This window comes from Pseudogymnoascus verrucosus (assembly GCF_001662655.1).
Source record: "Pseudogymnoascus verrucosus strain UAMH 10579 unplaced genomic scaffold scaffold_8, whole genome shotgun sequence".
Lineage (NCBI taxonomy): Eukaryota > Fungi > Ascomycota > Leotiomycetes > Thelebolales > Thelebolaceae > Pseudogymnoascus > Pseudogymnoascus verrucosus.
The window spans coordinates 667,354-694,891 of record NW_017263659.1 but is presented as its reverse complement, the minus strand read 5'-3'; the positions used below and the strand labels follow the sequence as shown (position 1 = coordinate 694,891).

Here is a 27,538-nt window from a genome sequence, read left to right as displayed (position 1 = left end):
TGCATTCAAAGAAGCATTCAAAGCTACATTTACAGAGCAGAACATTAAGGGCGGATTCCGAGCTATAGGGCTAGTTCCGTACGAACCATAGAATGTTCTCTCTTACTTAAATCTACACTTAAGAACTCCAACTCCTCTAATAGTTGAGAGCGACAATTGGACCTCAAAAACTCCTCAAACTATAAGGGAGCTTGACTTTCAAACAGAGCATATTAAGAAGCGTGTTATAAGACATCAGAATAGCTCTCCTACTTCAATTAATGATGCTATTAGCTGCCTTGTTAAAGGGGCGCAAGTTATGATGCATTCTGCTGTTCTACTTAAAGCAGAAGTTAAGGCTCTATAGGCAGCAAATGAACAGAAAAAGAGAAGGGAAAGAAAGCGTAAGAGACGTATAATGCAAGGGGGTAGTCTCTCTGTACGAGATGGAGTGGATATACTTCATAGTGCTGAGGTTGATGCTCAAGTCCGTACGGAGGTGGCAAGTGAGAGTAGTCGGCAGGTAGGCTCTAAGGGCCGACAGAAGCGCTGTGGCTTATGTGGTATTATGGGCCATAATTCCCGTACGTGCGAGAAGCACGAGGATTCAATTACGATCGAATAAGGGTCATTATGTAGGGTGGTGGTGTAGTAGTAGGCAGTAATAGTCAATTTTGGTGTTTTGGTGACCCGCTCGCTCGTGTGACCCGCTCGCCCGTGAAATACGTTATATTTATTCAACCCCGGTTCTGCAGGGTTTATGTATATGGCCATGTATATATCTTTTTTCCCAAACCAGCCGGATTTTACATGCACTCACATCCCCTCTGACCCCCCTGTTCCCCTTTCCTTCGAGAATTCAATAACAACCTTAATCACCAACTTTCCATCCTTATCCACCGCCTGCCCCGCCATAGCAAACGCATCTTTCACGCCCCCAAACCCGGTATATTGATGTGTAACCAACTTAGTCAAGTCTGGCAACCCACTCTTTCCCTCACTAACTAGCTCCGCCGCCTCCTTGTACACCCCAGCATATCGGAACACACCCAACAAATCCACCTCCCGCAGCGCCGCGGCCGAAATCGGCAGTGTCTGCACTGGCGTCCCCATACCCACAAGCATCACCTTCCCGCCTGGTCTAGCCGCCAAAATCGCAGTCTGCAAGCTCGCCTCCGCACCCGTACACTCCATAACCGCATCCACCACCCCACCCAACTCCTTCGCTTTCTCTCTCAGCTCGCCTGCCATCGTCGCTGCCGTTGCGAGGTTTGCAGCCACGTCTCCACGGGGCGTGAGCGGGACGACGAAACCAGCGTCAGCGAAGGCGTTCTTAGTTGCGAAATCTATGCGGAGGGGTTGTATATCGGAGATTATGACGCGGTGGCCATTCGCCTTAGCAACGGCGGCGCAGAGGAGACCAACTGCTCCCGCACCGATGATGAGAATTGTGGAGTTTGTGGGGAGCGCGGCGCGGCGGTGGGTGTGCATTGCTACGCTGAGAGGTTCGATGAGGGCGCCGAGGCGGGGGTCAAGGGTTGGGGGGAGCCTGGGTGGATAATTAGTTACAAATTATAGTATCGGGTAAGACTAGGACGAGCTCACTTATAGCATTTGTCAGCGGGGTGGTTGATCTCGCTCTGGAGGGTACCCTGGAAATGGGGCCAGCTCTTCGCGCTGCTGCGGAAGCGGAGGTCGGAACATATGTTGTAACGCCCCTCTGCGCATAAGTTGCAGGTGCCGCACGGCAGGCCGACTTCGAGGGCGACGAAGTCACCGACTTGTAGGGATGTGGCGTCGGGGCCGACGGCTGTCACGTAGCCGCATGATTCGTGGCCGAGGATCAATGGCTCGCGCACCAGGATGTCGCCATTGCGGTAGTGGTTGTAGTAATGTAGATCAGAGCCGCAGAGGCCGGTGGAGGTAACGCGGACGGTTACTTCGTTAGGTGCCAGGGGTGTGGCGGCCGGGACTGTTTCCTGGGAAGCGTGAGCTGGGGTTTAGGCGGGGGAGGGGCAGACGAACTATGCGGATATCTTTGGGCCCGTGTAGAACACACGCTGTTAGGGAAATTGGAGTCGCCATATTGTAGAGGTGGATTGGAGAGTATGAGGAGATGTGAAGGGGTTCGGATTGTGTATATAACTCTAATATATGTCCTGTCGGCGGCCATAGAACCGAGTCTCTGGAGATAAGGTGGGGTAAAATGCGGGGTGGTAGGGTGACAGTCACCTACCCTCAAAATAATTTATCCGGGTCTGGAACGCGGCACTTTGAAGTGAATTGGACCTACATTTATTGTTAATTTATAAGTTATCTGCCATTAAACATAGTCTTGTAGTTTAGTTTGATATTCTCACATATAAAATTCGGCCATTTTAAAAAATTGGGCGGGGCATTACGTCAATATATGATATCATATTTAAATTTAAACCTTAATTTTTGAATGTATTTCTCAGATGGCCGGCCATGCCTATTTAGTTGTAGTATCTACTCCACATCCATACTTAGTCCTCGTCTTCACAACTAGTATTCTAATGCGCAAAGCGGAAATCAAGTCTGTATCTATGTTAGAATTGTATTAAGCAGCCACCTAGGAGTTGACATTACCTCTTGTTTCCTTCATCCTTTGTTGTCTCAAGATAGATATCCTTCTCCTCTTGTGTCATCACACTCCATTTCTTCTCGCGCGTGTAGTTCCTCCACACATAGTAGTACTTCGTCCCGATGATGAGTGCGAAATTCCACGCAACGAAACCGAGCAGGATCTTGTTACCACGGCGGTAGTTCGGCTTATCGTCATCTCGGTATATCTATATCGGTGAGCAGGTGTTCCGGAACAGACAGAACATGCCAGAAGTGGACCTACATTTGAACCAACGATGCTGCTAGCTTGAACAAACATGTTATACAGAGCCGTGCCAACTGTTCTCGTTCGTACCGAGCCTGCATTGCGGCTGACGGAGGCGACTGTATAGAGTTAGCGCTAGTTCTCACTATAATTATGGAAAGCATACCAATGATCGCATATGTGTACGGAAATCCAACCATGAGCATGCTGAGGGTGTATTTAACCCAGGGACTCGAATTTCCTGGGATAACTTCTAGTGCGATGAGGAGCGGGAGCGCCCAAATCTGCGAGATAAGTATGACGAAAAATCTGCTATTGATCTTTTCCGAATACCAGGTCCAGAAGAGGAGCTGTAAGAGCGTGAGCACGGAGCCAGGGATAACCAGGAGATTGGTCTCGAAGGTGCCGAAGCCGAGACTCCTCAGTGTCAATGTCAAATAGGCTGCGACTGGTTGAAATGGAGTGCCCCACGTAAACCCGATGAGGTACACAGGCCACAGGTCATAATCACAGAGTGCCTTCCAGAAGAGACCTAATGAAATGCCCTGTCGGTTGTGCATGTCACCCTAAGCCTTGTTAGCCAATGTAATTCGACAAATTGGGACTTTCCGCGAGTATTTATAGTACGCACCTTTCCAGGGTCATCACGGAGAACTCGGTTAACCATAATAATCTCCTCTCGCTCAGAAAACCACCCGTTTTGTCCTCGGAAATAACTCGCGGTTTCTGTTGGCGAAGGCGGCAGATAAAAGAAGGACGATACGCCAATAATTGCCGTCACAATACCCTCGAGGGCAAAGAGCCATCGCCAGCCCTCCAAGCCCAACACACCGCGAAGGTGCAGAATTCCAAAGGCGAGGAAGGACGAGATTATACCCGTAAGTGTGTACGAGCCCCAGAAGAAACTCAAACGAATGGGCAGCTCCTTGCTCGTGTAGAAGTAACTCAGATAGAGGATACTGTCTGGAATAAAACCACCTTCGATCAACCCCAGCAGGGCGCGAGTAGCGTAGAAAGTTGACTGTCCAGTAATCCTGCACTGGCAAATTGCCACGATACTCCAGCAGATCATCTGAATCGGGATCCAGTTATCTGGGCCAAGCTTCTTGCTAATCAACTGCGACGGCAACTCAGCGCAGAGGAAGCAAAGATAAAATATTGTCTGGCCGTAGTTGTATTGGTTGGTGGTGAGTCCAAGGTCATTCAACATGTTGTCGCTCAGCGCTTGGGTGATGTTTCCTCTGTCAAGCTGGAGCGAGAAGAACATTAGGCATACCCACGAACAGATCCTAATGTCAAGCTGGTACGCCATTAGCAAACATTTCCATGCTCTTGTGGCCGTGGAAAACTTACAGTCCGCACAAGCTTCTTCTCCTCCGCCGGGGTCCACTCCGCCGTAGGGTCCCATCTATGCCGACCTTCATATTCTGGTATCGGCTCGTAAAATTTCGTTGAGCCACCTTCTGCGAACGCTTCTCCCCGATGCTGCTTTTGTAGGCCCACGGCGGTACTGCTATAGTCGCTGCCAGATTCGGATACAGCAACTCCCACCTCCGCTCCCTTTGATACAGAGTAGTCCGGATCACTGTACTTCCGCGAGATAGGAGTAATATTCACCCGCGGGGGACGGTCAATCTGACCCCGGGCCCTGCGCAGGAATCTCACGATCCATGGTTTTTGGGCCGGGGCCAAAGGTGCCGGTGGATCAGGGGACGGCTCGCCTGCCATGTCGGCGTAAATGAAGTGAACAATACGTCAATGGGCAAAAGACCAGCGAATGATGAAAGCCTGCTTTATAATTGGAAGCGTTCGAATGACCTGTTCGACACTGGGCACTGAAACAAGATCAATCAGAGCACTCAACTACCCGAGAGGCAACAGACGGTATTTATGTCCTTTCCCAAAGAAGCCATGCCCAGCATCCTCAACGCTCGGAGTCGTCAAGACAAGCTCCTTCGCGTCTTGTCGTACATCCCCCCACGCCTATAGTAACGGGCCTATCTCAAATCGCGTTATGGCGATAAATTGCGCGATGCCATTGAAGACTGTCACCATAGTCAAGTTTATAGCGCGCAGCTAAGCACCGGGAGGGGACTAGACGGACATCTCCCGGCGACGAAGCTTTCCCCAGAAGCCCACTTACCTGACGTCAAGGACGAGAATATCAAAAAGATTAATAGCGACAATGAACGCCTAGACCAAATAGAGAAGGGAGCGGTGCGAAGCGACGGGTCCCGCATGGCAATACACGCGTGGTGATCACACCATAGCCAAGGAAGATAACACACAACGCCGACCACCGCGACCGCCGCATGTGAGGACGGCGACAGCGGGATTAAAAACGCCGATTGCTACTGCAGTAGCAAAGGATAGAGGGCCCGACATTGCAAAAGGAAGTGATGTGATAGGAGCAGAGCGGGAGAGCGCTGCGGAATCTCAACTTACTGGCGCGATGGGCGAAGATGCCATTTTGATACTCGAGTGCGCCTTACAACCAAAGTTGCATATTTCGGCCTAGCTAGGTCGGCGGTCGGCGTTAAACTTCTCCTGAGCGGATCATGTGATTCGGTTGGTCCAACGTAGAACATCGTCCTCTGTCAATGAAGAAGCTCTAGACAAGGATTGTGAACTATTTAAACTCCTACTCCGCATCTCTGCTGCATGGAGTGCACGCGGCATCGCTTGGCCAGCTAAAAACGTCCCAATGCCCGTCGACGTATTCGTAACGAGACCAGCCGCGATGTGTAACTTCTCCGATTTCTCAAAGACATCCCACGTGCCCCCACTCCTCTTTCCGAGGCGAAACTCCCCACGGTTGATTATGATGTACATTTTCTGCTCTATGTCTAAGATAATATACTATTCCTTTCTCCACATGAGCTTCAGTATCCACTAGTCCCTCTGCCCCGTCGGGCCCCCCGTTCTCCACGCCCTCAAAGGCAACGCCTGCAGCTGCAACGCCCTCTCCCTAATATAGCCCCAGAATGTGAGCACTCCTATAATAACACAGACAACGTTTGTGATGTAGTATCCATCACGCGTAATATTACACACGCCACCGCCGTCAATACAGCGGTGCTTATCTACTTCCAATGCGCAGCTGAACGCCTCAGTCACGAGCGGCGACTTGAGGGCCGCTGATAAGGCCGTTGAGCCGGGCACAGGTGGCACGCAAGTCGCCTGAGTGAACTGGTCGACGAGCTTGAGGATGAAGAAACGCGGGAAGGTACCACCCAAGTTCGAGACCCTGGATATGTTAGCTCGCTGATTATACAACGTGGGAGTAGGGGGTGCCGGAGATATGCAGCGGACTTACGTAGCAAGGAGCGTCATGTACGTCCCTCCGATGACCGGATCCGCGATGCGCGCATGGAAGGCGCTAATCGCCACGAACATGACGGTATTTGTGAAGGTACTAAAAATGTGCGACGCGATCACGACAAGCAGGTACGACGTGTCGACGCCATTTGCTGGGAATATCATGACAGTCAACTGGGCGATCACGGCAGCGCCAAGGCGTGCGACGAAGGCCCAGCTCCACAGCCGCATGGGCGTGTATTTTGTGCTCCATTTTCCGGCATAGTAGCCGAGGGCGATCTCGAAGGGGAAGTCGATGAGGACGGTCAGGGCGAGATCTTCCTGGCTGAAGCCTTTGTCTAGAAGCTTGAGATTCGTGACGGCGTCATTAGCCTGGAAGCCAATCTTGGCGATCAGGTGGATAATGATGATGGTCTGGATGTTCTTGAGCTTCAGAACTTTCCACATAACCTTATACACATCCCAGATGCCGTCTTCATTCTTCGTCCTCTCTTCTTTCTTAAGAACTGCGAGGCCCATGGTCACGATCAAGTACGCCCAGCCCCAGAATGTTAGGTAGCCACCCAGTGTCATCACACCTTCCGGGGATGGGGAGGCGCGGAACCATTTGTTCGCGAAGTCGGGCGAGTTGAAGGCCAGGAAGACGGTGTACGACATGAACTGTCCCGCTGTCAATCCTACGGTTTGCGCAGTGGATGCATAGCTCAGGTTTTGCGGCGACAGGAGCGTGAGTGCCCAGCCATCAACAGCAATATCCTGTGTAGCACACATGAAGACAAGGAAGAACCACCAGCCGGTGAAATCCCAAACGCCACCACCGCCTTCCTGCCCTGCTGTGACCATCATTGCCTTGACATTCGCACCTAGCCAGATCATCCCGAAACCAGAGAGCATCTGAATTGGAAGAATCCACGACTTCCGCCTCCCGAGGCGTGGCGTCCAACACGCATCAACAATAGGACTCCACAGCAGCTTCAGCGAGTAAGGATACGACGCCAAGCTAAAAATCCCGATCTGGCCATACGACAAATGCGCCTTCAACAAAAACGGCACCGACCCCGTCGCCAATCCCATCGGCACACCCTGCAAAAAGTATAAGAGCACCAACAGCACAAAGTTCCTCCGGTCCTGCATCGGCAGCTCAAAGAAGCCATTATTCGACGGCGCTGGCGTGCAGGGGACGTGCTGGTCGAGGCTAAACGATTCCCGCGCCATGAGGCTCGCCGTCACAGACGGTGAGTCCAGCGACGCATTCTTGCGCCGTAGCTCGACGTTTCCGTTCATGTCGGCGTCGCCGTTAGCGGCTGACGTGGAGGCCGAGAGCGCGGAGGCGGGCTCCTTGTTCGCGCGGCGGCTTCGGGCGCCCATGGGCTCGTCCGAGTCGTAGTCGGCGTTATCGGAGCTTAAATCCTCGTGTAGCAGGTGCTGTGTGCCTTCTTCGCCCCTCTCGTGTATTCCTTCGTATCGTCGGTTGGATCGTGAGGGTCTATTGTTGGCTCGTGGGTTGGTTTGGTCGAGGCTGTCTAGCTCGACGTCGTCGTGGCCGTGCAGTGACACAGGCTGGTTGTTGTGCAAGGGTAGAAGTGAAATATTATTAGAATCCGAAAGCGTGTGTAAAGAAAGATGAGAGAATGTGTCGCCCTGTGGAGTAGGCATCCATGTGGTTATGTCAGAAAGAATTGGCCTCGATTGGGAAATATGGAGGCCGTCGTTGCGATTCGCCAAAATGTCTTGGTCGTGAAGTGTAAGCGGACCAGGCGCCAGGAACTGTGGAGCTAATTGCCTGAAATGGTCGTATAAAGTAGCGAGCGACGTGTCCTGATTAATACAGGCAGATCAGAAGGGATGGAATCTGTCTTTGTCACGATGTCATGCTTGATCATAAGAACTAGATTTCAAGATATAGCTTCTCATGGCCACGTAGGCAAGAAAGACAAGAGTATTAATTAAAGTGAAGAGACACAAGGGAGCTTTCAGGTCTCACGATGTCGAAACAATCATGTACCCATAAATCACCCCACATCACGTGCTGAATCTGATAAGATATGTATGCAAAATAGAAAAGAAGCTTTTCGCTCCTCGCAACTAAAAATGTGTAGCTTGGGTGGGTTGGCCGCTCACATTATGCAGCAAAATAGGAGAAATAAGCAAAAAATATTTCACGAACCCATGGTATTGGAGTTGTTGAATTAATTGAATAATTGATGCATCAGCCGTGAATCGAACACGGGGCCCATCGATGGCAACGATGGATTTTACCACTAAACCACTGATGCTTTCTAGTTGTTAGTCTGTCGCGTATTATGATAAATGATAGCGGGTCCCTATTTACCCTCACACTTCTGAGTTTTCGCGACTTCGCAAAATCTGCCGCCACTGAGGCATTACGATTGCTGTGTTGGAAAACCAGAAATAGAATATGTGGTTTAGGACACCCGCTACTGATCAGTGGACACTGAATTTACTGGGAGGACACCATAACCTCACAACCTCTTTCGCCGACATCTGGTTCCGGCACCTCCTCCACAGTCTGCATCAAGTCTGCTGGTAGCTCCGAGGCAAACTTCTCTACCTCACCGAGACGAGGAGTTTGAGAGTAATTTTACTCGCCGTAATTCCACTCCCTTTAGATGGGTAGTGTACATTGTGAGTAAAATTACAGACAACGATGACCATGTAATATTTTCCTTACGCCTTCAGAAGAATTATTCTTCAAATATGTTGTGTCTCGAGAGAATTACGACTATTATTTCAACCAACCTAAACTCGGCAAAACGCGGCTGAAGCTCTAATCTTTATGCCGCACTCGTGCCCATTTCATCTCCAAACCGTATCTAATCGTACTTACTAGCATGAGTCAGTCACACGAAGAAAAGCGCACGTGTAGCGGAAGGGTGGGGAAGGCCATGGATGAACACGTCCTGCGTATTTATTCCTGCTTCGTCGTCCAAGCTACCACATAAGAGACAAATTGATCGTGTGATTATCTCACAATTGCTTTTTGACCTAACGCATCTAGGAGCAAATTTAATCACCATTCTCGATCGCAGCGATGGAGGGGAATAAACCCATTACGTTCGACCTAAATGGAGACGCTAAATATCACCTGATCGGGATACCAAGTCGATATTCTGGTATGTCTAGTTTTTCTACACAAAAAAGGATGGAAAGTTAACGGAATATAGGCTGGTGTGCCCGCCCGGCCATTGTGATGGAGCACTTCCAGCTTCCTTATACATCCTCAACTATCAAAGTGTGCGATGTAGGGCGCCATTACTTCTTGGTTCCATTACCTGCCCTAATAGAAATCTCCAGGCGAAGAAAAAGTCCAATACCGGCTTGGTTCCGGTTCTGATTCCACTGTCGCCAAAACTAGACATCCAAATCTGCGATTCACTGGCTATCTGTGAATTCCTCGCTGAGTCACACCCCGAGCTCCCACTGTGGCCTAAAGATCCTATGCTTCGAGCGCTCGCAAGGAGTGCGGCTGCAGAGATGCATTCGGGATTTTCGGAGCTGCGAAATACCTGTCCAGGCAACTTTGTTGCTAAATATACAGGCAATGTTCCCGTTACTGAGAAAGCGAGGAAAGAGGTTGAGAGGGCCTTCTCTCTGTGGCATGAGGCTAGGACCAAGACTGCTCAGAGATTGAAGGAGCTTGGGGAAGAAGACGAGGGATACTTGTTTGGGAAGTTTGGAATTGCGGATGCATTCTACTGGCCTCTTCTATGGGTGCGTACACATTTATTTTGGCTCTATTTCGGCCCGTTAAATCATAACGCCACTTGGAATAGAACGCCCTGGCTAACTGCTGTTGACAGCGCTTCCGAACTTACAATCTTCCATTGACAACTGCTTCGCCCGAAGCACTTCTATGGGTGAAGAAAATGTGGAGCGACCCGACTCTGAAGTTGCTAAGCAAAGATTATTTCAAACAGGCTGAGGATCCTGAGACGGCTATGGTACAATTTGATGATATCTTCAAGGGGAATCCAGAAATCCAGTATAGCCGATTTGAGGAGGATTGGGAGTTCACAGCTGCCTGAGCTTAGGCCAAGCAGACTTGTACTGCTTCCGTTTGAAGGATTTTAGCACCTTCCCCTCTATGGATCGCCATTTGATAATGCCCAGGCCAAATTCGGACACAGCCATCCCCGAATACTCGCTCGCTAAAGGGTGATGAGGCGCATGATCTTGATCAAGTTTGAGACTTTAATAATTCGAGTTCTGTCCTTCGTCTTTTTGAGAGAGCCTGTCAGATACAAGGAGGGTTCCTTGACAGGCTAGCGCAGAAAAACTATAGGATCTAATAAAATGCCATACATGTTAGGAACTAGGCTTGGGACAAGGTCAATAGCGATATGTTGTAAATTTAAAGACATATTGCTAGGATCAGGGGTTTATAGTAGTAGTGACCCTGCAATGCCAATTATAACCGTAGTCATCAGGGCTCGCACGGCGCTAATCACAACCCCGCCACTCGTCTTTAAGCTCGCGGATGGTTTTGCAGCCGCCCCCGTTACACTTCCCTTCACACCAGCCTTGAGGTCATATACGACAATCCCCTGCTTTTGGATGGGGACGATCATGAGGCCATTCTTCTCATCAACAGCTACGGAATGTGCCGTCACGTTATCCGTGACTAGTGTCTGAACCAAAACCCCACTCGATGCATTCACAACTGCAATCTGTGGCATCGGATTCCCTCCAGCCGCAAGGTTCTGGTATGCAGATGCGTAGAACAAGTTCGCCGTAGAATCGTAGGCAACCTGGTCAACCCCAGCAAGGCTAGAGACGTTTGATATTATTTTGCCGGTGGAAACATCCATAATATACGAGGCAGCGTATCCATAGTCTGTAATTTGTGATCCAGAGCATCCGATAAAGAGGTGGTTCGTCGGTCCAAAGATAATGCCAGCAGGAACGCAGTCAGGGATCGGGTACGTCTGCGCAATCGACAGACCCGCAATATCCAGCGTACAGATCGATCCGCCTGGATGCGCCCCTGAAGATGGCACGGAGACATAGAATAAGCCGTTAGCGGGATTGAATGCAGGCTGCTCGAGTTCTGTGACATTTGGGAACATGATTCGGCCGAGTACTGTGCGCTTTGTGGCCGAGATGACAGACACATATGGGATTTTTTCGTTAGGGTTCGTGACGACTACGATGTTGTTGGTGGGGTCATAGGCGAATTCGTCTGCACGCTTAGTGGAAGTTGTGTTGATGGAGGCGATGATGGTGGAATTGAAGAGATCAATGATCTTGATGGTGCCATCGCCGTCGCCAACCCAGAGTTCGTTGCGAGAGGGGAGAACAATCATGCCGTCCGGGCCGGATATGGAGGAGCTGAGCTTTCCCTTAACAAGGCCAGTCGAGAAACCCGTGATAAGTTTGGTCTGCGTCTTGTTGATAAGGGAGACAACGTGTACCTATCAAAAGTGTGAAGAGGTAAACCGAGCAATAGGAATACAATACTTACCCCAGCATTAGTGCGGTCTGATAGATAGTACGTGTCATTGTAGACCACACTTTGATCGACTGATGAGGGAGCCTTTGGACTCCAAGGAATGGATGTCGCTACAGAATAGATTATAGCACTGCTTTGAGCCGAAGTAGATGCTGCTAGAAAAGCTGCGAGGACAGTTATCGTGAGAACCTTCATCTTATAAAGCGCCTCGTAATGATCTGAAGTGATGGATCTCAGTCTTTGATTTGAAAGTGATCTTGTTGTAGCATATGATACTATTCATCTTTGGCAGACTTGTCCGCACTTATAGCCATATGATTTGATACTTTTAAGGGTAGTAGTGGTTGAGTTGGTGACCACAGGGTCGATAGTTCAATTGCCGTCATCACTTGCCGTGTTTGCAAACCAAAAGAAATCAGAGCAGAAAGTGGAGAAAAACACGGCTTGGATTCTACTAACCTATATTTTGCATCTCTATTCACTGTTCTGCATATTGTGGTGCTTATTCAAGCACTGCACCCCAATACGATTTTCGTTTATAGCGTTAGGGGGAGGGGTGAAGATAGCGCTAATGAGACCTCGAAGAACGATCCCAGTAGGTCCTATAGCACCAAATATGATGAGCTATAATTTGCCGCTAGTAGCTTCCTTAAGTACCATCTCCTCAAATTAGCTTGACGATATTAAAGGGCGCATCAGCTCCTATGAAAATATTCCCTACTCATCTCTACATATACAATACCTTCTAACCAATGTCGGTGACAAGTACATCAAGGAATGAAGGAAAGAATACAGACAATTTCTCCGAAAAATTTGATCGACAAGCAGTGGTAATTGGGTAAGGCGGGGGACGATTCGGAGTAATGTGGGGTAAAGTCTCCGCCATGCGTTTCGAACGTTGATGGCATTGCTTAGCATTGCTTGTCTTCATTAGCGAGGCTAGTGATTTGCTTAGTTCATATTAGTTGCGCGAAGGCCCCGCGGAAATAAGAGAACCCCTTAGCGCAGAGCGGGGTAGCTCAGTACACGTTCGGGATGACCGATTTTGTAGATTCAATCATTCTACAAACAAGAATCTTTCTCGAATTACAATTTCCGATTCTGCCCGAGACATTATTCCTACCTCCCAAATAGTGGTTATGTTCGTACATAGCGGCAAACAGGTTCATGCTCGGCGTTCGCTGGTGGTCTAAGACCACACCGATGTTGCTGATCACCAACTCGGAGACCCCACATGGGCAGGGGACAACGAACTTGAAGCTACTGCTCGGCGACTTTCCGAACACTGTCCGCCCAGTTAATATTACACCTTCTCCATATTAACCCCGCCATTCCCATGCCTTGCTATATTCTCTAGCGTGATTGTGATTTGAAGACGGAAGATTCTATGAGTGAGGTATACAGACATATTCTAGTGCCTCCTATCTCGTTTATGATTCGATATATGTCGGCTCCTGCCTGCAATGACTTCCTTATTCATTCGGAAGGAGCTTTTTCAAGCGGGGAAAGGATAAACTAGGCGCGCCGATCGTATCTAGCCTTTCCCCGCGTTCGAACCCACTTGACTGGCTCCTTACCATGCTGCATTCGGCTGGCACGCGGGAAGAGTTGGAGGGAGCACAAGAAAGTGGGGAAGTGCGTACCAACGTTACAGTGCCACAAGCTATATAAGTCTACAACCCACCGTCTTCTCAGGGTCCTAGGCGCATCTCCTACTTTATCAACCTTACCTATAGCCGAGCGACTTCTTCTGTCACTTATAACACAGACTCGATTATATCTAACATGGCTGGCGGCATTAAAAAACCCGTCAATATCTTTAGGCTCAAGGACCTAGGCGAGCCAAAGGAAATTTTCAATTGGCGGCTATGGCTTGCTGTCTTTTCCTTTGGCCTCATGGGTGCCGCCCGTGGTGTCGATGAAGGTCTCATTGGCGGTGCTTTCAACTCGAAGAATTTCCAGAACTCTATCAATTACCAAAGCTATAGCGTTCACGAACAGACAAACATTAAAGCTAATGTCTCTGCTATGGTCCAGATCGGCTCTGTTGGTGGAGCCCTCTTGTAAGTTATTGTCTCCATCTCCATCTTTAACCATCTTCTAACCTATTATCATCTTCTAGTGCATTCCTCGTCTGCGATCGTATCGGTCGTCTCTGGGCAACTCGACAGCTGTGTATTATCTGGATTGTCGGTATCGCTATTTTCATGGGTAACGGCGGAAACCTCGGCGCTGTCTATGCGGGACGATTCATTGCTGGATTAGGCGTCGGTCAGACCGTTGTTGTGGCCCCTGTCTATCTCGCTGAGATAGCACCGGCATCCATTCGCGGTCTTTGCACTTGTGTTTTCACTGGATTTGTCTACCTGGGCATTGTCATTGCCTACTTTGCCAACTATGGCGCATCTGTGAATATCGGCGAGCACACCCACGCACGATGGGTACGCCTCTTACAGACCGCTTATTTGTGTTATGCTAACGTCATTTTAGGAGCTTCCCACTAGCTTGCACATCATGTTTGCTGGCATTGTGTTCCTGCTCTCTTTCACCCAATACGAGTCCCCTCGCTACCTCGTCAAGATTGGCAAAGATGAAGAAGCCATTATAAATATGTCTCGCGTGCGTAACCTCCCACGAGACAACGCATACGTCCTCCAAGAAATCAACAACATCCGATTCCAGTTGCAAGAAGAGCAAGAGGCCACTTTAGGCCAGGGCTGGCTCGGTGTTGTGAAGGAGATGTTTTTGGTACCCAGTAACCTCTACCGCATCTATCTAGGCCTCATGGCCCAAATTCTTTCCCAATGGTCAGGTGCAGGTTCCATCACTCTGTATGCTCCTAGTCTATTTGCCCTCATCGGCGTTACTGGCACAAATGAAGGGCTTCTTGTCACTGCTGTCTTCGGAATCGTCAAGCTAGTTGGCGCGATCATTTGCGCGCTCTTCCTCGTCGATGTTATAGGTCGGAAGCGCTCTCTCCTTATTGGTATCGCCCTGCAAGCCATCTCGATGATTTACATTGCCAGCTTCCTCACTGCCGTTCCACAACTAGGCACTATAAGCACATTCAAACTTGCGCCATCTCAGACGCCAGTAAGCAAGGGTGCTATTTTCATGATCTTCCTCTCCGGTTTTGGATGGGCGCTCGGCTGGAATTCCATGCAATATGTTCTCACAGCTGAGCTGTTTCCTCTCCGCATTCGAGCTATGTCCACCTCGCTCGTGATGTGCTTCCACTTCGCGAACCAATATGGCAGCTCGCGTGCGTTGCCCAACATGCTTCTTCCTAAACATCTAGGCGGTATAGATCCGGCTGGTACTTTTTGGTTCTTCGCTGTCATCACCATCGCTGGTTTTGTGTGGGTCGTCGTTACTGTCCCTGAGACTGCGGGTCGTGATCTTGAGAGCATGGACCGCCTCTTTTCCCTCCCATGGTACAAGATAGGTATGTACGGAAATAGAAATGCGGAAGAGATCGATCTTGCCATAGACGAGAAAATGATGGCTGTGAATCAGCAAGAAGGTCAAGCTCGGCAAGTTGAAACGATTCGCGATGTTTGAAAAATGAAGGTTGGATCGTGATAGGGTAGTCGTAGAGAACTAGGCTACTGTTATTAACTGAATTTAAAACCCACCTGTAAACAAAACTTCATGACTTCAATTACTTATAATATTACTCATAAACGACTTATATAAATTACACCATTTCTTGCAAACCTGCATACTCTTTAATTATATAATATATTTTATATATAAGCAGTATAAGTGGTTTACATAGTAAGTAGCCTATAAAAACGCTATACGTTCGATATGTGGTTAAAAAACTTGCTTGTCACACAAGCAGATATTCACGTCCAAAGTTTCCTTCTTAAGGCTATACAAAATGGGGTGCAGAGATCCCGTAACTATGACCCATGGGCGGGTTTTGGGACAAGAGCCTGCCTCATGTCGGCGCTCACAAGAATTTGGCTATTTAGTGATTAACAAATTCGGTCAAGGCAAGCTACTAAGCTTGGGACACGAGTTCGTCATCGGAAATTCAAAACCGTCAACATCGAAACCCAAAACCTTGAATCGAAACTAGAAACAAAAGACTGAGGACCTACTATGTAAATATAACTACCTTGACCCAATTTTGAGGTAACAGTGCGAGTTTCCATTGTTGCATTCAGTATCTGCAGGGATGGATGGCGGTGGTAAAATGCGGACATTGGCTAGGAGTCGGCGGGGAGGTAGAGTTACAAACTAATTATTGGGCTTAAATCCTGCGCCTCGGGGCAAATTATCGAACAGATGGCATCGTGATTGCAGACGGAGTTTATGAATCGAGTAACCATACCACGTTTCCACGAAAATGCTCGCATGATTCGCAGACAAGGGATGCGGCCTTTTGAGGACTTTGGTAGCTTTCAGAATCAACCAAAGTTTCGTATTTTTCATGCGCCGCCATAAGCGGAGAAGAATATAAGGAGATGGATGCTCTGAGCCAATTACTAGGCTTGAAATCACGGGTCCCCGTGTCGAATTCTATGAGAAGCCGAGTGTTAAACATCGCTGCTTTTCCATGACTTGAGAAAGGACAAACCAGGAGATGGTAAACTGGAATTTTGGGGCTAAAAACAAGGTGTAATTTATGGATTAGTACCACTAGACCACTAATGCCTTCTTGTTGTGGTTTAATCGTCTATTACTACCTAGACATGGTAGTGAGACACTCAGCTGCTCCGGCAATCCACCATATTCATTCATGTTCTCGCCACGCCACTGATAATAATATTGCTTGTAATTATATATATTAGGCTGGCATGCTATAACCCCTTTACTGCACCCTAGTCACTTCCGTCGTCTCGCTAGGTATAATACTCTGAAATGCTCGCTGTTTACATTCTGGGCAATGCATGTGTGAAATTCGCCCTGAGTTATTCCAGTATTCACTGGCCTGTACATTATGATGCTGGACATCGGTCTTCCAACGAACGAAGTAGTCCACTAGCGTTAGGCTTCCGACTCTTATAGCTGCTTCGTTGGTTTCGAGTACTAGCAGGGCAAAGATAAATTCCCGCCGCAGAATAACCCCTTTCAGGGTCATGGAGCCAAGAGTTGTAAGTTTTGATACCGTTTCAGCATCTACTAAATTCACCTTGACCAACACGTCACAGTCTGCGTCAGAAAACATTGCGCACCAGCCCATAGATTTAAGAATCGAAGCATGGCCAGTCGCCGCCGATGCCCAATCGCTTGCCATACTTCTAGGATCTTGGCAAATGGTGACCGTAATAGTGGGAGCTTCAATGTAGAGTTCTCTAGGCAACAGGCTGGTGTCTTCGTCGAGGCCCCAGCTTTTTGCATAGCACATTACTTCCCAGTCAACCAAGCCTTGCTTTGTCTGTACTGATAGTTTGAAATCGTCAGCAAGTGTTATTCCGTCACAGAGTGTTCCATGACTCGGTCTTGCATAGCTGGTTTTCCACCCAGCCCACGACCAAGATGGGAACTCCAGTCTGCGAAGTCCGGTATTCTCAGATGTCCAACAGAGACCCACTACGAATGCCTTTGTTAATGTCCAACTTCGTGTAGTATCTCGTGCCATCGAAATTCGATGATTTAGTAGAGGCCCCAGGATCGGAACTCCGAAATAATGGTTCATAGGATATGGCCCATTTCCGCATCTCTTTAGGAGGCCTAGCATGCCGTTCACAGCGTCAGATGGATACGTTATACTGCGAGAAGTGTATGCCTCAAGTTTCAAATGTATATATCCCTCACTGCTCCACATATTGTTGTCGGACATTCTCAAGAGCGGGCAATTTGCTTCAACCCCCATACCGCCGTTTGGGAACATCTCACATGAGACCTTCCACAATCGCTCCCTATTGGCCATTGTTGAGTTGTCAGATTTCTGGAAGAATACCTGTTCGTCGGTAAAGGCGAACCAATTAGCCGTAAAAATGCCTTCTTGATAGGTCCAGGCTCGCGTCATCCACTTGCTTCTTCGCACAACGGTGCGCGGGTCCATCATGTTAGACCACAAGACGTAGTTTCCGATCCTGACACGAGGTTGTCTAGTCCGGGCTCTAGTGCTTACTCCCGGCAAACCGTAGTCAGAATCCCCGCCTGCTGCTGCGATGATGCCCGCCACGCCGTTTCTGTATATGTCACCCATTTGGTTCAACTGTGTTTGAAACTGGGCCTTATTGCTCTGGTCCAGACAGTACCTATCCACCCAGAGGTAACGGTAGCCAAGCTGCTTGACTACCGTTATAGCGTCCTCAACTGTAGTGGGGAGCCGACTGGGGAGTGAACTGCCTGATGAGCTCTCTGGTGCCACTGTTGTTGCACCCCAAACATAACTCAACGTGAAATATTCACATGGAGCTTGCACTGGTACAATCTCGCGAGTATGACAGTCAATGACATTTACTGGCAGTGCTCCATCATCGACACCTTTCAAGCCCTGCAATTTAGCCGTCCGTGCAGTCTCGAGTGCCCTGATCTTTTTGCACCAGCCTCTCAGTGGTTCGTAGTCGACTCTCTCGTGCTCGATAAACACAGGCATGTCCGGTAACTTGCTGTAATTTACGCGTGGTCTCTCCAAGTCACAGCGTGGTCTCTCCGGCGTCTCCCATTCTTGCCATTCAGGACCAGGACCAGTAAGGTCAGGACTAGTCTGGACAAAGAAGCATCTTTGTTTTCTTCGTTCGTCATGGTTCTTCCACGTCTCCTCGGTTGCCGGCTGCGAGCGAGTCACCATGAACAAATATACCGCATCTGCGCCCGCTCTCTCCTCATCTTTGAGCATGGACAGAAAGAATTCACATAGAGGACAAGAAGAGCTCGCTTTGACTGAGATGGGGGCTAGAGGCTGGTACAGTACGGGCTGTGCTTGGTACATACCGTCCTCTTTGAGCAGTGCGTCGAGGTCGATATTTCGACATGTTTCGCACAAGTCTCCTTGTCGGTCAATCTCCATATTGCACAGTAGGGTGGACATTTCGGAAGATAATTATTCGACCAAGTATTTATAGAATAAAATAAGGCTGAGAAAGCAGAGAACACCAACATGAGGGCGTGCGTGCGTGGAACCCACCCGGCTGTTGCAATGCGCATTTTCAAAATTCCATCACCTGTTGGGCATTGGCTGCGCATGAGCAAATGAGCATTGACGTAATCGGCTAAATCACAGCCGAATTTATATTTCCCCTCATCTATTTTCGCGAACAGTGTCTATACAATCCCACAACAGTTACTGGTAGAGTTGAGATCGAGTCATCACGAACGGCGATTTAAGTAACGGCTGCAGCTTACAGCAACCAGAACTCGATCATTGCATTGACAATGGGCCTGTTTGGCTTCCTGCAGTACCTGCGCCTTAAATTCCTTATCTCGTCTCTGCGCCTCCTTGTGCAACTCGTTGCTCCGTTGCCAGTACCCAAGCCAGACTTAGTTTTGAGGATCCCATCTCGCGACAAGGGGCGGACCATCAAAGCTAATGTCTATAACCCGAGTGGGGAGCCCGGAAGCGCTAGAGGGCCTCATCCTGTACTGATAAACTTCTTCGGAAGTGGGTTTGCTCTCCAATATCACGGTGCTGATGAGCCTTTCTGTCGGTTCATCGCTACGAAGACCAGCCACGTAGTTCTCGACGTCCAGTATCGTGTGGCACCAGAAAACCCTTTCCCCGCAGCAGTCAACGACGCCGAGGACGCCGTGAAGTACGTACTCAGCCACCCAGATGAGTACCTGATTTCGCATGTGTCCCTTAGTGGATTCTCATCTGGCGGAACCCTTGCACTTGTCAACTCGACCCTGTTTCCCCATGGTACCTTTCAGTCCCTCGTTGGATTCTATCCTTCTCCTAGCATGGCCGGGGATCCAGCGACGAGAAAAGCCCCTGTGCCTGGCAGAGAACGACCGTCATTCTGGACGAAAGTCTTCCGCGAGGCTTACATACGAGACAAAGATGCTAGGGACCCTCGCATCTCGCCAGTCTTTGCTGATACGACCAACTTTCCACAGGAAATGCTAATATTTACTGCGGACCATGATGTTTCAGCCACAGACATGGAGGCACTAGCTGAGAGGATCAAAACAGACGGCCATGCGAGTGGCAGAAACTTAGTGCTAAGGCGGATGGAGGACTGCGATCATGGCTTTGACAAGAACAAGAAGCGCGAAAACCAGATGGAGGCTGGTCGAAGGGCTTACGCTCAGGTCGCGGTATTTCTGAACAGGTTGGAGGGAGAGAGTGGATAATTCTGCTTTGCAGATAAAACCAATACTAGGAATGTTACAACTATATGGTACTCGATGGCTCGAAGCCCGCCAAAAAGATATGCCGTAACTGATCCAATACAACATTCTGTTCTGGTTTCCAGATCCCGGATTGCTATGCATCCAGGCTATGTTTCTGATTCTAGGGCTCAGCTTCTCATCCGTACCACTTTCAGCACGTCTTGAGGGAGGAAGTATTCAGCAGACATCACCGATTTGCTCTAAATCCGAGGGATCTACTATGCTCAGGCTGTTATATTTTCAGTAAAAACATAGTAATTGCTGATATTGTGGCCGCTAGCTTGCGACGAAGTTAACGAATAATGTAAGGACTGGACTAGCGTTCCAAGCTATAATCTTGCTCTCAATAGCCCATCTTTATCCTAGAGTCTATTAAGTATTATTGTTGTCATTATTATCCCCAAATGCAATATATATCATTCCCTTTTAATACTATGTGAAGGGACAACTCTCGCCACGTAACTGTCTATACCAAATGATCCTTTAAGTGCGTGATGACTTGCGACATAGATGTCTGACACACAACTTCTAGAAGTAATGCCCATCGCCATATCGTAGTCCACCCGCCAAGTCTGACAACATCTGAATGTCCCCATCTGGCCGATATTAATAACCCCTGTTACGGACATCTACCCGTGATGCGATGCGCCCCTTAGTTCTCTGATTACACCGAGTAACACTTCGTTAGATTCAGCGGACAACGACGTGGCGATGGGTATGGCTTCCAGCACCCTCATCGACCAGGGTTCTCCCAAGGTTTAAGTACACGTTGATCATCCACATCACCTTCCCTCACACCTCTTTCAGAAATAACAAACTCCGTTTTCTTTAATATGGATCCATCCATTACTCGTACACTATTATCTCCTGTAACCAACTCTTCTTCACTGTCATCTGGTTCTCCTTTCTTGCGTGTCTGGCCGCGAGGTCCAGAGCCGCCAATTGTCACCAACTGGGAGGGCTCATCAGAATGCGCGTGATACGGTCCGCCATCGGTTCGACTGCGACTGCGGTTGAAGAATGAGAATTGACGGGAGAGCAGAGTACGTAGAGGAGGCAGGCAGATGACGATGACGCCGACATTGATTTCGATTACGGACCAGAAACCGGAGGTAATGTCGTCTGGAATATTGTAAGCTATCACTAGTGTTTTCTCAACATGCGAGATACACTTACATGTGGTGTCAGGATTCTTCGCGGATTTCAGAGCGAAGAAACGCATGATACTAGTGAATGTAATACTGTTGCCCGCTTGTTAGCCGCTATACGAATCTCGTAGATACGAAGAGGTTGTCTAGCAACGTACAAGAATCCAAATCCAAATACTGCATACAGCAGAAATTTCTCCCGCCTGGCTCTCTGTAACTTGTATACCATATGCATAGGAAGAAACAGAATGAGGAAATCAGTGGTGATTGAGAAAACGGCATTCGAGTACCAGGCATCTACCAAGTTATAGCAATGGCCTGGCTTGCTCTTGTTCCACGCTTTATCGACGGGGATACACTGAAAGATGCCAGCAATGACTGTTGCAAATGCGAATAAGCCAACGACGGCCAAAAGGCTATATATACTGACCCGGTAAAATCGTTGGGGCATGATCCGTAAGTAGAGAAGTAAGATGGATGCCTTGTTGAAGCCCACGGCCAATTTATAGGTCAATTGAAATCCGTAATGAAACTTTTTGTGATATTAGCGTAACCAACAACTGGTAATACTAATTAACAAGATTGGCGCATCTTACTATGAGACATATCCGAAGCTGCTCAGCATTCAGATTAAGTTTATGACGGCCCCAACCATGCGCAATTGCTAGATGAGGGTCAGAACCCTGAATCTCTCGATTCCCGAAAGACCAAAACCCAAAGATACTTACCAACGAGAGTCTGAATATTGCAAGCCATTGTAAAGATCTATATTTACATCAGTGAATGATTTCCCATTTCGTTTGAGGTTGTTCGCCAATAGCAGAAAAAAACCCACAAAAGCCGCGAGTGATGCCCAGTCATCATTTCCAACTTGTTTGTCTAAAATCCTACTTGCAAACCGTGCGATGAGGAATGCAGGAGTAATAGAAACAAAAACGATGCAAGCTATCTTCTCGAAATCCCCATGATGGATGTCCGAGTTGTCAATTGCCATGATGTGGTGAAGGATCAGGCGTTAGCCTGTGGTATACTGGCGGCGGCTACTTCTCGAACTAGGAGTGTCAGTCCGATGAACACTGGTGGAGCTCTGGGCAGATGTTACCCATCATATGTGCTTCCGGCGACTAATTTCTTGGTCTTGTCTGCAGCTAAAACCTCAAGTCTGCATCCTTGCTGAAATCAATATGAAGTACGAGGATACATTATGCTATGAGCTGATTAGGTACTGAATTTCCCTGCCATGAAATCTTACTGATAATAAATGGCAAGTGTAGCGGGTCCCTGTTCTTAATAAAACTTCATGCGCTGACGTTGGATCGAAATTAACGTCAGGGATGTTGACGACGCAGAACATGGCGAAGCGAGAGCGTCATGTATTTATCCAAATGAAAAACGCAGGCAGATTGGAGGAGAATCCGGCGAAATCTAAGACCCCTCCAGACTCCCCCTGTCAGTTGTGTTCCAACTTGAACCTAGACGTTTTGTGTAACCAACATCCTTCTTTATTTTGAGTGGAACATCCTACGGCAAAGAGCTCCCACATGTTAATTCGTTATAATATCCCGCCACTCTAGTGAAATGTCATGATATTTGAAGAGGGATTGGTGACTAAGCATCATCAAATGACAACGTTTTGTTTCGCATCCACACCCAGCTCATATGCATAAACTTTCCTTGATATCGCCACCGCATCAAACATAGCTTCATGGCAACCAGTTCAGCAATGCCGCATGGAAACTGTCTGGGTCTTGGATTTGAGGAGAATGACCAAGATCGGGGAATTCAACCAAAGTACATCCAGGAATTTGTGCTGAGACTTGCTTGCCTAGAATCTCGTACTGACCTAACAATGGCTTGACGGCATCTGGTGCCCACGCCTTTCCAATCGCTGTGTTATCCTTGCCGCCGACCACAAGAAGAGATTCCATTTTCAAGTTAGGAAGTTCGTAGATGATAGGTTGAGTAAAAACCATGTCGGTTGTAGCGGCCATATTCCACGCAAAGTGGTCTCCCAATGGACCCTCATAGATACTAAGGAGCATATAAACCCAGACATCGTAGGAATCCTCCCAAGTTCCAGAGTAGTAGGTAGCTTGCTGATAATTTCTGATGCTAGTATATGTCGTAGCCAGCTCCGTTAGGTATGAGGCATCTGGAATTTGATATGGAACTCCAAGGGCGAACCAGTTTTCAAGACCAAGGGGATCAACCATCACGAGGCGGTAGGTCTCCGTAGGAAACATAAGAGCGTATCGTCCGGCCAGCATGCCACCCATTGAATGACCCATAATCGTGGCATTCGTGATTCCTATCTCGTGGAGAAGGCCGTTGGTGTTTGTAGCTAGAGCTTCTAGCGTAAATTGATATTCGCTGGGCTTCGTCGATTTGCAGAATCCCACTTGATCAGGAACGACAACGCGATACCCATCTTCGACAAGGACTTTGATAGTCGCTATCCAAGTGGCGCCACAGAAGTTCTTGCCATGGAGAAGGACGATGTTTCCTTTTGAAGTTCCCTTTGGAGAAACGTCCATGTATGACATAGTCAACTTCTTCCTCTGCGAGGTGAACCGATAGCTTTTAACAGGATACGGATAAACAAAATCCAGCCCATTTACCGAGTTGCTCTGGCTTGCAGTGGCTGCAATGGCGCAACACACCAGGCCAAGAAGGACCAGAACCTGGCTATATAACTTCATGATGAAATCTCTATGAAGGAAGATTCTGTGTCGCCCTGGAAAATTATTATGTTAGTTAAAGTTGGTGGTGGTGATTGGGTGCCGACGGAATGCTCTCACCTGCTCAAAAAGACAGAAATTCCCCCAGCAAAGTAGTTTTGCTGTGGGAGGTGGGAAGTGAACGAGGGGGATCCACGGACTTAAATGAATTTCATATTTACCCATCAGGGATCAATAGTAGCCGTTCATAGCTTCTATTAATGGTGCGAAATTAGCGAACATTTTGAAGTAAGATGCCTGTAATGTGTACTATCCCTGTTCCCCCCCTGGCTTCTTTAGCATTCATCGTTGCTTGGTGAGCTTGTAAATTATATCGCGCCCCACTTGAAATGATTTCCTTGGTGGCTTGTTGGCACCGCAGAAGTCCCGAGTGATATTACTTTTGCGATCACATTTTTCGGACTTCGCGCGACGATGCACGAGATAACATTGAACAATGTGATTAAACCATGGCACAGTGCTTTCTCAATCATTGACACCCCAAGCTATTTATTTAACTAAACTATAATTCTAAGACGATACTTCGACTTCCCACCTAGTAACTGTTTCTTTGTGCCGAGTTCAAATATCCCACTCGTTGTTGCTGGCGCCTTGATTTCTATATCTAGAACTTTTCCACCACCAAACTGCCATTTCACTTCCACCAAACCCCCGAACCCCGAGGTTACACTTCCAGCTGCACTTTTTAACCCCATCGCTATCCCTATTGATGGATCGACCACCCAATTTCGGTAACCAAACCCGTCTAAACCTGCGGCAGGTCGGATGCCCGCTACCCATTCCGTCAGCAGATACGTGGGCGCCCCACCCCAGGGATGCGATAGACTTGTAAATAATCCCAGCCCCGGCGTGCCTGCCACAGAGAGGTATTCCCAGCTTGCCCCTGTAGACGTCCTTTTGTCCGCTAACATTGCTCCCCAAAGAGAGTAGAGGAGGTCCTTGGCCACAGAACTTATACCAGTGATATTTCGTTGCACCGGCGATTGCGATAGTAGGGCCCCGAGAAGGAAGCCGTTGGTGTTAGGCGATATATTAACTGTGGCATCCAAGCTGTTAGACTTCGTCGAGTCTTTGTAGCCGGGCCCGAGGCGGAGGGTCTCCATAGCTGACAGAAATGCTGTGGCCTGGCTGGCATTGGCAGTCCCGGAAGTGATACAAAAGCCACAGGCACTGACAGAGTAATCACTTGGAGAGTCGATAGCAAGAGCGTAGACCCCTAGTGTTGGGTTCCAGAGATTCTTGTTGACAGCTGCTGCTAGATTCGTGGCTGCAGTAAAGTACCTGGATGCAGATTGGGTGTCATTGATGGCGGTAGCCACTTGAGCGGACGTGTCTAGGGCCTGGACTAATGCGCAATTGACAGCAGAACCCGCGATCCCGGGCCCAAGGAAGGCGTTGCCAAGGGAAAGCAGGTTGGTAGAACCGTCGATCTGGCTTAACAACCACCCAATTTGCAATTGCCATTGCGACCAGGTCGTGCGGGCGTAGTCAAGGTCATTGCTTAGAGCTATGTAATTAGTGAACGAGAGCAAGCCAGGAATCTGGTAGTCAGCCAGAATAACACCCCAGATCTCGTAGCCGAACAACTGACCACCAGCGCCGTTTGCAAAAGCGCTGTAGGCGATGGAGGGAGAGTAACTAATGGGTATGGCATACGGCAGCAGTCCAGTAGGGGTTTGCCAGCTCAAGAAGTATGAGAGTGTTCCTTTGATGAGATCGTGACGCGCTGTACTTGCGCCAACCACGCGCACGGTGTGGTAGAAATCTCCGAGCCAGGCAAGACGGTCACGTTTGGGCCCATCAAGGCAAATGGGGGCATAGTTGGAGTGAACGCCGTACTCCGCAATAACAGAGGAGCTGTCTGTCATAGGATTATGGTAGATTGTTGTGCCATTTGTGGTATCTGTGACAGTGACATTTCGGATAGTTCCCCACTGGTCTTGCCACCCGCCGAAGCCGAATGAGCCTCGAGTAGGGATTGCAGCCCCACCCGTATAGTATGAGTTTAATGAGACGTTGAAGACTTGGGTGCCCTCAATCGAAACATAGAGATACTGGCCTCCCGTTAGCACGGTCAGAACTTTGTACCAAGTATTTTCCTCAATTGAGAATGGTGTTTGGAAGGTATCGAGGAGGTACGAAGTGAGAGTTGTGACATTGACAATCGAGTACCCATAACCAAGTACGACAGAATTGGCAGGAGTGAGAGACGTATTAGTATTAACAAAGCTCGTTGAAGGGGGGAGGTTGCCGACGAGATTCAATTGAATGCCCTTAGCTGGCGATGCAAGTGGGTGGGCCTACGTATTCGGATTTAGTCTGTGTCAAAAGAGTAATATGGGTTCATTATCCTCACCACCACCCAGCCAATGCCGCCTCGTTCGATACGTGCATCAAATTCCAATGTGTAATCTTTTAGGAAGGCGCCTTTCGCGCTAAGACCAGATCTCATGCCGCGTATAGAGGCACCAGTTGGGTTCACCTGCCACATCGCTTTCTGGGAGCCTTGGCCGATGCACGACATTGTCGAAGCTTTGGCTCCAAGTCTCCATATGTTGTTGAGCCTGTCGTCGTCACATTTGAATTGCCCTGGGATATGATCGATATCTAAGATTGGGACTGAGGGAACAAAACCAACGGATGAGAAGGTAATGGCTCCCTCAGTCAGAAGACGTATCGATTGCCACCTTTGACCACCCTGGAGGAGAAAGGCCTCTAAGTACCCTGACTTAGTGACTTGGAATGTCTCTACTCGGTACGAGTTTGAGAGTCCGATGTTAAATGGAAGAGGTCCATCAGAGAAATTGGCGAGCAAGCCATTAAACTCCTCGGAGTATTTGACCTCTATCTGGACACGTCCAGTGACAGATGAGACGGCGAAGAAAGGATAGCCAGCGGCCTCAGTTCCATAGTCCAATGTCGCAATAGGCGTCGATGGCGTCAATTGGAAGGATCCGCCTTTGGTTGTATTCCACGAAGGTGAATTCCCCAAGGCAATACCCACAGGAGCGAATTGCTTCTGGCTGATGAAAGTTTAGCACAGATTTCAAAACGCCCTCCCTCCCAGCGTACCTGATATAAGAAGAATCACGCTCGCAAGCCACAACCGAGATCAAAGTAAACAGTATCGCCCAGAATTTATGGCGATAGAGAGTTCTCTGGGAAAACATAATAGATGCCATGATAGAGTTTCAAAATAGCACGGATTGCCTGGCTTTTCTAATGTTTGTTTGAAGGAACAAGTCGCAACGAGGACAACTTAACTTTTAAAATCAGTTCTTGGTTTTGTCAGACTCACCTATTAAGCTTGCAAATCGAAAGCTACTACGTTGACATAAAATATTACTACCCTGTTATTTTCTTTCCCTCGTCTTCGCCATGCGACAGAGTAGCTATACGCGTATACAACCACGTCGTAGTAATAAGCATTTGAATTCAGTGGGCGTCGTCGCACTCTGGGCATGCGGGGTACCTAGTTGGGCGAACCAGCCAATAATTTGTTATTCCGAAATACTAGACCCGCTACTTGTGATGATCTCGGAATTCGTGAATGGGCCAGCGTATTCGCGAATACAACCACCCGTTCGTGGTTGGGCTGGAACATATACTTGGCTCATATCCCCATTATTCCCAATAAGCTCGTTCATTATTTTACACTACTACTCGGTTTAATCCACACGCTATTCTCGGCCGCGGATAATTACGCCCACACCGCGGACAAATTGCGATTGTATAGACATAC

The 27,538-nt window shown here is 48.5% G+C and overlaps 10 protein-coding genes and 1 non-coding gene across 11 annotated transcripts; 3 read left to right on the top strand and 8 right to left on the bottom strand.

Moving 5' to 3' along the window:
- Positions 1-694: 694 nt before the first annotated feature.
- Positions 695-2,127, bottom strand: VE01_02766 (uncharacterized protein). Its single transcript, XM_018272270.2, has 3 exons — positions 2,005-2,127; positions 1,585-1,958; positions 695-1,528 (listed from the first exon to the last, which is right to left on the bottom strand). Exons 1-3 carry the CDS (start codon positions 2,062-2,064, stop codon positions 796-798), a joined length of 1,167 nt encoding a protein of 388 aa, XP_018132945.1. The 5' UTR covers positions 2,065-2,127; the 3' UTR covers positions 695-795.
- Positions 2,128-2,513: 386 nt separating this feature from the next.
- Positions 2,514-4,558, bottom strand: VE01_02765 (uncharacterized protein; the record flags this gene model as incomplete). Its single annotated transcript, XM_018272269.1, has 6 exons — positions 2,514-2,538; positions 2,590-2,792; positions 2,849-2,949; positions 2,997-3,396; positions 3,462-4,130; positions 4,184-4,558. 6 exons carry the CDS (start codon positions 4,556-4,558, stop codon positions 2,514-2,516), a joined length of 1,773 nt encoding a protein of 590 aa, XP_018132947.1.
- Positions 4,559-5,722: 1,164 nt separating this feature from the next.
- On the bottom strand, positions 5,723-8,180 carry VE01_02764 (uncharacterized protein; the record flags this gene model as incomplete). The annotated part of the gene is made up of 2 exons (XM_018272268.2): positions 6,147-8,180; positions 5,723-6,077 (listed from the first exon to the last, which is right to left on the bottom strand). The coding sequence occupies exons 1-2, from the start codon at positions 7,802-7,804 to the stop codon at positions 5,723-5,725; spliced, it is 2,013 nt and encodes a 670-aa protein (XP_018132946.1). The 5' UTR covers positions 7,805-8,180.
- Positions 8,181-8,353: 173 nt separating this feature from the next.
- Positions 8,354-8,425, bottom strand: VE01_02763 (the record flags this gene model as incomplete). The annotated part of the gene is made up of 1 exon: positions 8,354-8,425. It is a non-coding gene; the product is annotated as a tRNA-Gly (tRNA).
- Positions 8,426-9,200: 775 nt separating this feature from the next.
- VE01_02762 (uncharacterized protein) lies at positions 9,201-10,194 on the top strand (the record flags this gene model as incomplete). Its single annotated transcript, XM_018272267.1, has 4 exons — positions 9,201-9,282; positions 9,334-9,410; positions 9,464-9,880; positions 9,970-10,194. The coding sequence occupies 4 exons, from the start codon at positions 9,201-9,203 to the stop codon at positions 10,192-10,194; spliced, it is 801 nt and encodes a 266-aa protein (XP_018132942.1).
- Positions 10,195-10,548: 354 nt separating this feature from the next.
- On the bottom strand, positions 10,549-11,901 carry VE01_02761 (uncharacterized protein; the record flags this gene model as incomplete). The annotated part of the gene is made up of 2 exons (XM_018272266.2): positions 11,631-11,901; positions 10,549-11,580 (listed from the first exon to the last, which is right to left on the bottom strand). Exons 1-2 carry the CDS (start codon positions 11,811-11,813, stop codon positions 10,549-10,551), a joined length of 1,215 nt encoding a protein of 404 aa, XP_018132944.1. The 5' UTR covers positions 11,814-11,901.
- A 1,205-nt stretch (positions 11,902-13,106) lies between these two features.
- On the top strand, positions 13,107-15,242 carry VE01_02760 (uncharacterized protein). Its single transcript, XM_018272265.2, has 3 exons — positions 13,107-13,681; positions 13,741-14,059; positions 14,109-15,242. The coding sequence occupies exons 1-3, from the start codon at positions 13,404-13,406 to the stop codon at positions 15,177-15,179; spliced, it is 1,668 nt and encodes a 555-aa protein (XP_018132943.1). The 5' UTR covers positions 13,107-13,403; the 3' UTR covers positions 15,180-15,242.
- Positions 15,243-16,351: 1,109 nt separating this feature from the next.
- On the bottom strand, positions 16,352-18,737 carry VE01_02759 (uncharacterized protein). The gene has a single exon (XM_018272264.2). The coding sequence runs from the start codon at positions 18,607-18,609 to the stop codon at positions 16,438-16,440; it is 2,172 nt and encodes a 723-aa protein (XP_018133084.2). The 5' UTR covers positions 18,610-18,737; the 3' UTR covers positions 16,352-16,437.
- Positions 18,738-18,761: 24 nt separating this feature from the next.
- Positions 18,762-20,335, top strand: VE01_02758 (uncharacterized protein). The gene has a single exon (XM_018272263.2). The coding sequence runs from the start codon at positions 18,954-18,956 to the stop codon at positions 19,869-19,871; it is 918 nt and encodes a 305-aa protein (XP_018133085.1). The 5' UTR covers positions 18,762-18,953; the 3' UTR covers positions 19,872-20,335.
- A 308-nt stretch (positions 20,336-20,643) lies between these two features.
- VE01_02757 (uncharacterized protein) lies at positions 20,644-22,052 on the bottom strand (the record flags this gene model as incomplete). Its single annotated transcript, XM_018272262.1, has 6 exons — positions 20,644-21,032; positions 21,087-21,151; positions 21,217-21,590; positions 21,655-21,722; positions 21,787-21,823; positions 21,894-22,052. The coding sequence occupies 6 exons, from the start codon at positions 22,050-22,052 to the stop codon at positions 20,644-20,646; spliced, it is 1,092 nt and encodes a 363-aa protein (XP_018133090.1).
- Positions 22,053-22,761: 709 nt separating this feature from the next.
- On the bottom strand, positions 22,762-27,032 carry VE01_02756 (uncharacterized protein; the record flags this gene model as incomplete). The annotated part of the gene is made up of 4 exons (XM_018272261.2): positions 26,869-27,032; positions 26,153-26,819; positions 24,548-26,096; positions 22,762-23,792 (listed from the first exon to the last, which is right to left on the bottom strand). The coding sequence occupies exons 1-4, from the start codon at positions 26,976-26,978 to the stop codon at positions 22,762-22,764; spliced, it is 3,357 nt and encodes a 1,118-aa protein (XP_018133091.1). The 5' UTR covers positions 26,979-27,032.
- Between the last annotated feature and the right edge of the window lie 506 nt (positions 27,033-27,538).